The sequence below is a fragment of the Columba livia genome, unplaced genomic scaffold (assembly GCF_036013475.1).
Source record: "Columba livia isolate bColLiv1 breed racing homer unplaced genomic scaffold, bColLiv1.pat.W.v2 Scaffold_378, whole genome shotgun sequence".
NCBI classification, from domain to species: domain Eukaryota; kingdom Metazoa; phylum Chordata; class Aves; order Columbiformes; family Columbidae; genus Columba; species Columba livia.
Genome location: NW_027043415.1, coordinates 4,991 through 18,163, shown reverse-complemented (window position 1 = coordinate 18,163; position 13,173 = coordinate 4,991). Strand labels below are relative to the sequence as shown.

The window sequence follows — 13,173 nt, the reverse complement described above, 5'->3', positions numbered from 1 at the left end:
TGTTCCTGCTGTTGGCCAATCCCCTGCAGAGGCAGAAGTGACCTCACAGTCCCCTCCACAGCCATTGGTTCCTACTGGACTATGAGTTCCTGAGACACAAGTGACCACATGGCATCGTACCCACCATCACCCTCCTTGTGGTCCAGTGTGTGAGCAGATCAAACTGAGCTGCTTTCATCAAATGTATCCAATATATTTCCTATCAAGGTTTTGAGTGGAGAAACGTTCCTCAGAGGAGCTGCTGTATTTACTCTGGGGCATTTTACATCTCTGCTTCTGCCTCTGCTTTTTTCTTCTCCTTCCTCTGTCTATTCTGACGTGAAAGAGCTCTCCAAGAAAAAGATTAATGGAATCCTACAATAACGCAGGTTGGAAGAGACCCCTGAACACCATCTCTGTCCCACTGACCTTTATGGCACCCCAAGGAACAGCTGATAGCATTTGTGCTCACTTGGGTTCATCTCACCACATGCACACACTGGACATGCACATGATGTGTATGTTTGCAACTCATCTGTACAATGAAAATATGGACTTTTGACCTAGTATTTCATAGAATCAATGAATGTCCTGAATTGGAAGGACCCACAAGGATCATGGAGTCCAACTCCTGTCCCTGCACAGGACACCCCACAGGTCACACCGTATGTCTGAAGACATTGTCCAGTCTCTCCTTGAACACTGTCAGGTTGGGGCCGTGACACCTCCCTGGGGAGCCTGTTCAGTGTCCAGCACCTCAGGGGGAAGAACCTCTCCCTCATGTCCAACCTGACCCTCTCCTGGTATATCTTCCTGCTATTACCTTGGATATTGTCATTGGTCACCAGAGAGAAGAGATTCCTTCCCCTCCTTCTCCCCTTGTGAGGAAGCTGTAGCCACCATGAGGTCTCCTTTGAGTCTTTTCTTCAGCTCTGGTGCTCAGAAACCCCTTGGTTTGCTTTCTGAAGCAGAAAGGAGGAGCCATGAGCTGCAGGCAATGGGAAGGGGGATCCTGTCCCTCACACACGGCTCAGGGCTCTTCCTGGGACCGTGGGATGTGGGTGTGCAAGGCCCAGGGAAGGACAACACTGGGACAACAACTTCCAGCTTCCCCATGGGGCTGCAAGGAGGCACCGAGGCCCCAGTGCCATGAGGACAACATGTCTTCTGCTGGGCCTCAGTGGCAGAGACAACTGCCCTGGCCAAGGGGACAGAGACCTGGGTTCTGTGGGTCCCTTCCAGCCTTACAGCGCCCTTTGCCATCTCCACCACAGGCTGTTCTACACGGTGCTACCCCTGCCCCTCTTTCCCTGCAGGCTGCAGACACCCATCTCGCTTCCCCACCTGCTCTCACCCCAGCATTTCTTGTGGTCTTTTACCTGACTGGAGAGAAGTCACCTCACCATGATCTCCTAAATCCCATGAGTGCTGCTGGCCTTTCAGCTTCTCTGACAGACACGACCATGTCCCTGCCGATGTCCCGTCATGTTCTCAGGTGGGATGGACATGACAACCCGTCTCCAAGTCCTCTTCCTGGGCAGGGCCTGTGGGCACTTAGGCAGAGAAACCTTCCCAGCTCTATTCCTGTTTCTGGCCTGCCACCTCCAGGGACAGAACTGACTTCCCTGTCTCCTTCACAGCCATAGTCTTTGAACTTAGTTATGAGTTTCTGAGACACAAGTGACCTCATAATCCCATACCCATCCATCACCCTCCTTATGGGCCAGGACCTGACTAGATAAAAGTATGCTTGTTTTCTCAAACTGATCAAATCTATTTCCTATCAATGATCTGAGTGGAGAAGCATTCTTGACAGGAATGTGAAATGTTGAGACCTTTTCTATGTCCTCTCCTACCTCTTTTATTTTTTATTGTTTTCCTTCTTCCTGGTTGCTCATGGTGAATTTGCTACCTGAAGTGCAAAGCCAATACCACACCCAGAGATGAGATCTTGTTTATTCCAGAGCTGTGCAAGTCTGGATGTTGGAATGAAACCAGCACAACAGATAGAGAAGGAACATCTATTATGTACAAATCTTATCCCTACATTCACACCCTCCCGGCAGTCCTAAAGAGCCAAGTGCTTACACATTGGCATATTGGTTACATAATCATTTTACCACTACACATGCTTGTTGAGAGAGGGTCCCGGGCTGAGCCTGGGGCTCCCATCCTGGGGATGTGTGTTTTAGTATTATAATGAGCGTGAAAGGAGCAAAGCTCAGCTAAAGGACACTTTATGTAACCGTCTTGAGACAGATGTTAGAACAAGACTCAGCTAATTGTGCAGGCTCCAGAGTGTCTGCGCTGCAAGGACAGTATTCTTTGCAGGTTCTGATTAGGTGTCTAAAATGTCACTTCCATCTTTGTTCAAGCAGCAGACTGACCAAAACTGAGAAGATTTACATATTTTAGGTTAGCAATTGTAGGATGGTGTTTTTGCTGACTGAGGTTCATGTCACTTCACGTACATGATGTGCATGGTCACATCTCATCTGTACAATGCAAACATGAACCTCTCACCTACTCATTCCATGTAATTCCATGGACGGACAAAGAACTCTGAGATGGGGTGAGAGGCCAGTGCTGGAAATGGTGGTTGTGAGGGGCCAGTCCATGGTGATTGACGTGGGGCTCCTTCCATGGGGTGTCCCGTGCACAGGGGCACAGCCCAGCCCCTGCTCTGCTGGTCCTGCAGGTCTCTGGCAGGAGCCTGGCTGTGAGAGGACACTGCTGGGTGCCAGCCCTGCACACACACACTGTTCAGCTGCACACGGGTGTTTCATCTGTGGCCAATTCTGTAGGAATAAGCTTGAGAGAAACATTGCAAGAAGATATAAACCATCATGCACCACCCAAAAAAGATCACTTTTCCTTGTGGAAGTACTGTTACTGAGGCCAGCTCTGTCACAGCAGTGCCCATTGCCTGTCCCTGCCTGCGCCCACAGCACTGACACACAGCAGGACTGTGACCAAGCTGCCAGAGCACTCAGGCCTTGCACCAACACCAGGGATGAGAAGGAGAGTGTGGGAGTGGAACCAGAACAGCTCTGGAAGAACAAGCGCTGCTGCTCCCCGGCAGGGCTGCCATGATGGACTCTTCCCTTCCACCCATCACGGGAACCATCCCAGAAGCTTTAAAAGGGCCTTGCAGGAAGGATATAGTGAAAAACGAGTCATTAAAGAGCCCTTTATTTTGCTTAAAGACAAGGAGAGCACAGCTCCTCATTTAAACCACCAGTGGCTATAAAAGAAAAGCAGACAGAGAATTAGGAAAGCGGACGACAACATTTTCACAATAAACACCCTACTAACAACAACAGACAATCCAGATGACGGGCTGGGTCTGTAGTTATATTGAAACAACTAGGCAGAAGCAGATGAGCAGTTTAATGATTCAGAAAACCATCCAGTCATCAGTTTCCTCACAGCATCCTTGAGCTCCTGTTTCCTCATACTGTAGATGAGGGGGTTCACTGCTGGAGGCACCACTGAGTACAGAACAGACACCACCAGGTCCATGGATGGGGAGGACATAGAGGGGGGCTTCAGGTTGGCAAACATGCCAGTGCTGAGGAACAGGGAGACCACGGCCAGGTGAGGGAGGCAGGTGGAAAAGGCTTTGTGCCGTCCCTGCTCAGAGGGGATCCTCAGCACGGCCCTCAAGATCTGCACATAGGACACCACGATGAACACAAAACACATAAAAGCTAAACAGACACTGACCACAAGAAGCCCAAGTTCCCTGAGGTAGGAGTGTGAGCAGGAGAGCTTGAGGATCTGGGGGATTTCACAGAAGAACTGGCCCAGGGCATTGCCCTTGCACAGGGGCAGTGAAAATGTATTGGCCGTGTGCAGCAGAGCATTGAGAAACCCAGTGGCCCAGGCAGCTGCTGCCATGTGGACACAAGCTCTGCTGCCCAGGAGGGTCCCGTAGTGCAGGGGTTTGCAGATGGCAACGTAGCGGTCGTAGGACATGACGGTGAGAAGAAAATACTCTGAACCAAGCAAGAAACAAAAAGAGAAGACCTGTGCAGCACATCCTGCATAGGAAATGACCCTGGAATCCCACAGAGAGTTGGCCATGGATTTGGGGACAATGGTAGAGATGCAGCCCAGGTCAAGGAGGGCGAGGTTGAGCAGGAAGAAGTACATGGGGGTGTGGAGGTGCTGGTCCCAGGCTATGGTGGTGATGATGAGGCCGTTGCCCAGGAGGGCAGCCAGGTAGATGCCCAGGAAGAGCCAGAAGTGCAAGAGCTGCAGCTCCCGTGTGTCTGTGAACGGCAGGAGGAGGAACTGGCTGATGGAGCTGCTGTTGGACATTGGCTGCCTGTGGGCATGAGGACCTGTGCAAGGAGGAAAAGGCAGTGACAGGTTAGGGGAGACTTCTCTGAGGAAAATAAACATGCTGTTTCTGATGGAAAACGCCCTCCCTGATGGAGGGATGTTTCCGCTCATTCTCTCTTTCTACCAGCTGAGAAAAAACAGTTCATCACAGTTTAAAATGCAGCTTGGGCATCTGGTTTCCACGAACACAGCTCTGGGGCAAAACCCCCTGAGTTGGTGTCAGAACAAAAACTGGCCCACACTCCCACCCCAACCCCAGAGAGCAAGAGCAGCAGGGACAGGTGGAGAAACAGGGAAGGACACTGCAGTGCTACCAGAAAGTAAAGCAAGGACAGAAAGGCAGACGGGCATGCTGTGGAACCTTCTCCTGACCCGGCTGTGCTGCTGCCACTCACATTATCACACTGTAGAGCAAGTACTTTTAGCACCTTATTTGTGTACCACGTTCCAGGAACCCTTCCCCTGGAGGTCCAGCTGCTGAGGTGGAGACTTGTGACCTGGACCCCATGGCTTTGGGGCAGAGGGTCTGCTGGGGAGGAGAGGAGACCAGGGGTTGCACTGGGAAATGTGTCTGCACTAGAAAGGATGTGAGAGACATTCCTAAATCCCATCCCCAGCATTTCTGATAGCAGTTAAGTCTTCCTGCCCATGTCTGTGCTGCCTGCAGCTGTGTGTCTGTCCCTGGTCTGCTCCCTGTCAGTGTCACAGACCCTGTCCCACCCGCTGTGTGCTCAGCTCTGTCCTGCTCACACCTCCTGGCACTGCCCAGGGACAGCTCTGTGTGTGCAGGGACTCAGGAGCAGCTCAGACCAGTCCTAACGAGAACTGGGGTCTCAGTGTCTGCTCCAAAGAGAGAAATAAATCCCCATCTCCCACTGCACACCCAGACGAGCAAGAGTGGAAAACTGAAAGCACAGACTCCTTCCCTTGCAGCTGTTGCTGTATCAATATTGTTGTTCAGAAGGCCCCTCTGCCATGTCTGTGGGGGGATCTGGAGCTCTGAGCAGCCCTGACCCACACAGCCCCCTTCAACCCCACAAGCTCCCTGCCTGCCCTGCCGGGGGTCGCTCCTTCCCCCCACAGCTGCTGCCATGGGATCTCCCGGGCAGGCTGAGCGCTGACCCTGGCAGGCGGCAGAGTCCCTGCCCGGCACAGCCCTGGGGTGCAGGGACCCTTCTCTGCAGGACAGCCCTGGGCACCCCTGGGTGCTCCCCCTGCAATCACCCTCAGCAGAAGCTGCCATCATGCCCTGTCCCTCTGACAGTGCAGCAGGGATGTGCTGGTCTGGAGTGTGTTCTTCTCTACAACAGAGATACTGTGAGAAAGACCTTAGAGATCCTGCAAACTGTGTCTTGTGGCGGCTTTAGGAGATCCCTCCAGGAAATGCAGCTGCCTTGTCCTACAGCGAAAGTCTTACTGTGTCAGGATTCTGAAGATTTGTGTCTCATTGAGTCCATAGCAACCAACCACCTACATTGCCTTTCCCAGGAGAACAGCCCAGCTCAGCAGCTCAGGAGCAGCCCAAGGCACTTTAATGACCCCTCTGGTGGGTTTGGTGCTGAGTCCATGAACCTCAGACCCTGAGGGGAAGCTGAAGAAACTTCTCAAGAAGTCAAAGTCAGATGTAAACTCCAAAGTTTCTTGTAATGTTAATAGGTCCCACTGAGGGACACAGCTGAAGAAATGACCCCAGAGTTCGGTTAGAGCAGAAAACTGGAGGCAGTGATGACAGGTCAGGAAAAGCAAAGTAAAGGTCTCTCTGATGCTGAGTAAACCTGGATGTGTTTCATTAACCAAAGAACTAAGCCCTGACCCCCAGCCCTGGGAAATCAGATCCTGTCCCTCCCACGTTGCCCAGGGCCCTTCCTGGGACAGTGTGATGTGGGGCTGTGCAAGGCCAAGGGCAGGACTATGGTCCCACACCTCCCAGGTTCCTGCCTGGGGACAAGGAGCCATGAGGCCCCTGTGCTGCAAGGACAAGGTGTCTCCTCACAGGCATCAGAGGTGCAGACAACAGCCAGAGCCAAGGGGAGAAGGAGCTCATGTCTGGTGGGGCTTTCAGCCTCTTTACATCCCTTGATCATCTCCACGACAGCCTGTCCTGTGCTGTGGCATCCCCTGCACCTCTGTCCCTGCAGGCTGGAGACATCCCCCCTGCTGCCCCACCTTGCTCTTGTCTGAGCATCTTCCTTCCTTTGCTGAGATCTCTCCATCCTCCCCAGCTGGTCCTTGAAGCACAAAGCCTTGGGCTGATGCAGACTCCCTCTGCTGACCTGCTCCCCCACAGCACTGCCCTTCCATCACATTCCTTTCTGCTCATGTCCAGCCTGGACCTCCCCAGCTGCACTTTGGGCCATTATTTCTTTCTCATGCTCTTTCCCACTATGAAGAAACCTCCACCATCTCTGAAACCGCCCTTCAAGCACTCTCAGGCTACTCCTGCACTGCTGCAGCCTCCCCAGCGCTGCTGGGCCAAAGCAGCCCAGGTCCCTCAGCACCCCACACCATGTGCACAAGGTGCTGAACCTGCCTTGGCACAGCCCTGCACTCTGCAGTTCCTCCCTGCTGCTCCAAACTGGGAAGCTGCACACTGGCACACACCCGTGTGTGTGGGTCACACCAGTGCTGAACCGAATGGGATGAGAGCTGCAGGTGTCTGGGTCCCCACGCTCCTCCTCATGCAGCCCCGAGTGCAGCTGCCTTGTTCATGGTGAGCGTGCACCACGGGCTGGTGTGGGGACCTTGTAGTGCCCAGGCCCTTCTCCTCAGGGTCACTGCTCAGCGTGTCAGGTCCTGCTCTGTCCTGATGGATGGGGTTATTGTGCCACCCTGATACAGCACTGCTCAGTTTTCTATGTACAAATTAGAGACCTTTCTGTTGGGTGAATCCCAGATTTTCTCAAGGTCTGGACCCTCCTTTGACTGAAGCTCCATTTGCTCAGCTGTTAGCATGCAGATTGTTTATCCTGATGTGTTGTCTCTCCCAACATAACAGTATGAGGAGTTATAGGATGCTATGAATACCATCTTCTGTAGAAACGGTAGGGTCTTGGGGCTCTGGTGCTCATAATACCGGAGATCTGGATTTAGAGAGCAAGTTTCCGTTCATGTGGTAGAGCAGCAGGAATGTGTGGAGCTCTGTCTGGGGACAGACAATGTCAGCTGAAGGCTGAGGAGTCAGCATGAGAGGGCAGAACAACATGGGCAGTGTTGTGGCGACTGGACATCAGCTACTGACTCACTGATGAGGAAGAGGAATGAGATGAGGACTCCTTCAGACAAATGAAAGAAGCCTCATGTTTCCAGGCTGTGTCCTCATGGCAGACCTGAGATATCAGAATATCTACAAGGAACCAGCCATCCAGGAGGGTTTGGAGCTCATTGACAACATTTCCTGACACGGGTGACTGAGGAGTCAGTGGGGTGAGGTGCCCTGTGGGACTTCACACTTACAAACCAGAAAGAGTTGGTCAGGATGGAACAGTCAGGGATGGAAAGTGGAGCTGAGGCTCCTGGGAGATGAGAACAAGGCCAAGAGCAGGATTTCAGGAGAGCAAGCTTTGGCCTGCTGAGGGACCTGCTTGGGTCCTATGGGATATGACCTTGGTGTCTGCAGAGCTTTTCTCTCCCGTCTCCTCCCTCCTGTCTCCCACCTGCTGTTGTGTAGCATTTTTTACCCTTTCTCAAATACAATATCCCAGAGGTGCTGCCAGCATCACTGAGTGGCTCAGATTTGGCAAGGAGTGGGTCCATCTTGGAGCAGCTGAAATCGGCTCTGTCTGACATTGGTCAAACTCCTGTTGTCTTCTCAGAGAGGTGACAACTGTAGCACACCCACACCTACCCCCAGTTCCAAGAGTTTATCATGTAAACCCAATAGAGAGTGACAATGTGTTGGGTGTTACAAACTACATGATCATGTAGAAGAAATGGACAAGATCTTCTGTCAGCAACTCAAGGAGGAAGTCACCAGTCAATGAGCAGGTTCCTATGGGGAACTGTAATTGCTATGGGGAACTCAAGGAGGAAGTCACCAGTCAATGAGCAGGTTCCTATGGGGAACTGTAATTGCTCTGACATTAACTGGCCTGGCAAAGTGGCAAGTGCCATCAGTCCAAAGGATCTTGGGCCAACTGCTTAACGTGTCTGCATTGTGGGCCAATGAGAGTGATGCTCAGCTGGATCTGGAACTGGGAAACAAGGAATAGCTGGTGAGGGATGTGAACATCAGTGTCCACCTTGGCTGTTGTGACCAGGACACAGAGGGGTCCCAGGCACCAGAGGGGAGGGAGGAAGGCCAGCAGCAGAGCACAGGCTGGTGGGCTCCAGAGGAGAAGACTTTGACATACTGGGGGATGGTGGGCAAAATGGTGCCATGGAAGTAGATCTGAAGGGTGAAGGAGCTCAGGAAATCTGATAATCCTTACAGGAAATCCTGCTCCAAGCACAAGAATGATCTCTCCAAGTACCCATGAACAGAAGCATTTATCTCGTGAGGCTGCTCCTCTGAACTGATGGAGCTCCAGGGCAAAAGGCAGCACACAGAGGTGGGAGCAGGGGAAGCTGCAAAGGAGGAATTTAGAAACCTTGTCCATGGATGTGGGGATGATACCAAAGCTGCCCTGGACTTGGTACCTGCAGGGGAGGCTGAGGGCGGCAAGATGAGCTGACAGAGCTTCCTTACAGAAAAAGGCCAGGATAACATAGACCTGCTGCTGAACTTCATAAGAGTAGAATCAGACAGGACTGAGGTTCTTCATGGCTTCTTTGCCTCCATCTTCACCAGCAAGGTCTCCTGGACTTTGTTCCTGAAGGCAGGAGTCTGGAGAACACCCAGCAGTGGATGGGGCTCAAGTCAGGGGTGACCTGAGCAAACTCAGACACCATTACAGAACAGGAGATGGGTCACTTGACCAGCTCCCTGAACACAAGTATCTCTGTGCTGTGGCACCTGAGATTGCCAGGAACACCCACCTCTTGGTCCAGAGTTGTGTGATTCTTCTTGAGGTGTCCTGGCCTGTCTCCTTGCTCAAGTGATGCTTTAGCACCCACTTCTCTGACACATTCAGTCTTTATCAGGAGATTCTCTACATCAGTATATACTGGAGATTGTTGATAACAGCTGTTTTGGAAATGAGGGCATTGGGAGGGGGACGGAAATATAAGAAATCTGGCTTTATTATTATTTATCATGGAAATGGACCATTCAGCCAGCCAGCCACAGTCCAGGAGGTTCCTCCAGTGCATCGGTGAGAACTGCCTCATGCAGATGGTGGAGGAGCCGACTAGGAGAGGTGCACTGCTGGATCTCATCCTCGCTAACAAGGAGGGTCTGGTCGAAGCAGTAAAGGTTGAGGGCAGCCTGGGCTGCAGTGACCACGAGATGGTGGAGTTCAGCATCTTGTGTGGCAGGAACAGAATAGCAAGTAGAATTGCAACCCTGGACTTTAGCAGGGCTGACTTTGGCCTTTTCAAGCAATTGCTGGGGGAAATCCCATGGGCAAGACTGCTTGAAGGAAAAGGGGCCCAAGATAGCTGGATTGCATTCAGAGATTGCTTCTTCCACGCTCAGGATCAGAGCATCCCCACACGTAGGAAGTCAAGGAAGGGAGCCAGGAGGCCTGCGTGGTTGAATAGGGATCTGTTGGGTATGCTCAAGCAGAAGAGGAGAGTTTACAGGTCGTGGAAGCAGGGGCTGGCCACTTGGGAGGAATATAAGGCTGCTGTTAGAGGATGCAGGAAGGCAGCTAGGATAGCCAAGGCCTCCTTAGAATGACAGCTGGTGAGAGGGGTCAAGGACAGCAAAAAGAAATGTTTCAAATACACAGCAGATAAAACTAACACCAGAGGCAATGTAGGCCCACTGATGAATGGGGTGGGTGCCCTGGTGGCAGAAGATACAGAGAAGGCAGAATTACTGAATGCCTTCTTTGTCTCAGTCTACTCTGCTGGGGGCTGTCCTGGGGAGCCCTGTACCCCTGAGACCCCCGATGAAGCCAGGTCAGTGGAGGAGTTTGCTTTAGTCGATGAGGACTGGGTTAGGGAGCAATTAAATAGTCTGGACATCCTTAAATCCATGGGTCTGGATGGGATGCACCCGCGGGTGCTGAGGGAGCCGGCTGAAGTCATTGCTGGACCGCTCTCCATCATCTTTGCCAAGTCTTGGGAAACGGGAGAGGTGCCCGAGGATTGGAGGAATGCAAATGTCACTGCAGTCTTCAAAAAGGGCAAGAAGGAGGACCCGGGTAATTATAGACCGGTCAGCCTCACCTCTGTCCCTGGGAAAGTAATGGAACAGCTTATCCTTGGTGCCATCTCAAGGCATATCAAGCATAAGAGGGTTATTAGGGGCAGTCAGCATGGCTTTACCAAGGATAAGTCGTGCTTGACCAACCTCATAGCCTTTTATGAGAATGTAACAAGGTGGATGGATGATGGCAGAGCGGTGGATGCGGTCTACCTTGACTTCAGTAAAGCCTTTGACACAGTCTCCCACAGCATCCTCACAGCTCAGTTGAGGAGGTGTGGTCTAGACAATAGAGTAGTGAGGTGGGTTGCAAACTGGCTTAAGGAGAGAAGCCAGAGAGTGGTAGTCAATGGTGCGGAGTCTAGTTGGAGGCCAGTATCTAGTGCAGTGCCTCAGGGGTCAGTGCTGGGGCCAATATTATTCAATATATTCATTAATGATTTAGACGAGGGAATAGAGTGACTATCAGCAAGTTTGCTGATGACACTAAGCTGGGAGGAGTGGCTGACACTGGAAGCTGTGCTGCCATCAGAGACCTGGACAGGCTGGAGAGTTGGGCGGGGAATAACCTGATGAAATTTAACAAGGGAAAGTGTAGAGTCCTGCATCTGGGCAGGAACAACCCCAGGTTCCAGTATAGGTTGGGAAATTACATATTAGAGAGCAGTGTAGGGGAAAGGGACCTGGGGGTCCTGGTGGACAACAGGGTGACCATGAGCCAGCACTGTGCCCTTGTGGCCAGGAAGGCCAATGGCATTCTGGGGTGTATTAGAAGGGGGGTGGTTAGTAGATCGAGAGAGGTCCTCCTTCCCCTCTACTCCGCCCTGGTGAGACCACATCTGGAATATTGTGTCCAGTTGTGGCCCCTCAGTTCCAGAAGGACAGGGAACTGCTGGAGAGGGTCCAGCGTAGGGCAACAAAGAAGATTACGGGAGTGTAGCATCTCCCTTATGAAAAAAGGCTGAGGGAGCTGGGTCTCTTTAATTTAAAGGAGACTGAGGGATGAACCTATTAATGTTTATATATATATAAAGGGAGAGTGCCACGAGGACAGAGCCAGGCTCTTCTTGGTGGCAAACAATGATAGGACAAGGGGTAATGGGATCAAGCTGGAACACAAGAGGTTCCGCTTAAATTTGAGAAAAACCTTCTCTCAGTGAGGGTGCCAGAGCACTGAACAGGCTGCCCAGGGAGGTTGTGGAGTCTCCTTCTCTGGAGACATTCAAAACCCGCCTGGACATGTTCCTGTGCGACCACACCTGGGCGTTCCTGCTCCAGCAGGGGGATTGGACTGGATGATCTTTTGAGGTCCCTTCCAATCCCAAACATACTGTGATACTGTGATCTATAAAAAGTTCCTAGAGAAAGTGATTTGCTTGCTTGTGAGAGGCACTTATCTCAGCAAGTGCAAATCTCCTCCTCATAGAGGGTGGTGAATCGCGGCTGGGGCGTCTCCTAAACAGACCAGCTGAGGGGTTGTTGAAGCTCTAAACCAGGCAGCTCAGGGGGAAGTGGGTTAATGTCCTCCTGTGGCCTGGGGAGGGGAAAATAGGTCTATTAAAAGTCAGATCTCGTGCAAGCACAGGGCAGTTTTCATTGGAAAACAAGGACACTTTGCAGGCAGACACAGCAGAGGGTGTAACCCCAAGTTTTGTGCTATTGCTGAAAATTTTTCCAGCACCTGATCAGCACATCAAGGTGAGTCCATATCTGTAATTAGTGAATGCACTAAAGGAGGAGCTTAAAAAATCACCACCCTGAAGTTAAAAATAAGACATATAAGAAACGCAGTTGGTTTTCATTTTCCCACTCACTTTAAAAAATTAGAGTGTTACACTTGCAAGTTCTCTCGGTGAGCATGGAAGCAACACATTTGTAAGGAAAACAGAGATGCTTAGTTTTGTAATGATACGAACTGGAGGGAAATCACAAGTTATGTCGCGATGCATGATAGTATTGCAAGAACTGACCACACCATCTCAATTTTGGTTGGGAATTAGTCAACTCTGGACATCACTAAGTGAGAATGTAAACTGGGAATCAGTTTGGCAGCAATTCGGTAAGAGGATTTATAAGGTTCACACTGTTCTCCTGCTTCTGTTCCCACGGCTGGGGGCAAAAATGTCCTTGTTGTCAATAACACTCAATAAATGGCATGTGATAGAAAAATGACCAACAGGATGAGCAGCCGCCCATGTTCTGGTTTTGGAGATTCATCTGCCTGGGGACTTTTAGGACAGCGGAACTGGCTGAGTAGACTGGGTAGGTTCTTACTTTGTTTCTAGGGAGAATTAAGCTAAGTCTAATTGTAGTCACTTTAATCCAGAATGTGAGGGCACAGGTTCACGGTGAGACCAAAGGATGTGAAGACCCTTTGCAGCAGAGGATCTGCCCGTGGGCTTGTCTTTACTCTTCTGCAGTTAATGAAGCGCTTCCAACACGGCACCACCTTGCATTACCCCGAGTGCTTGAATTAGGGATAATTACCATGTCTGAGCTGTCAGGCAGCCATCTGCCAGCCCACAGAACCTGGTGCCTGAGCCCAGAGGCTATGCCTATGCTTTCACACCTATGCTTTCCATAGCAGGTGCCCTGGGGTT

The 13,173-nt window shown here is 51.4% G+C and overlaps 1 protein-coding gene across 1 annotated transcript; it reads right to left on the bottom strand.

Moving 5' to 3' along the window:
* Positions 1-3,345: 3,345 nt before the first annotated feature.
* LOC135578079 (olfactory receptor 14J1-like) lies at positions 3,346-4,302 on the bottom strand. Its single transcript, XM_065048276.1, has one exon. It carries the CDS (start codon positions 4,300-4,302, stop codon positions 3,346-3,348), a length of 957 nt encoding a protein of 318 aa, XP_064904348.1.
* Between the last annotated feature and the right edge of the window lie 8,871 nt (positions 4,303-13,173).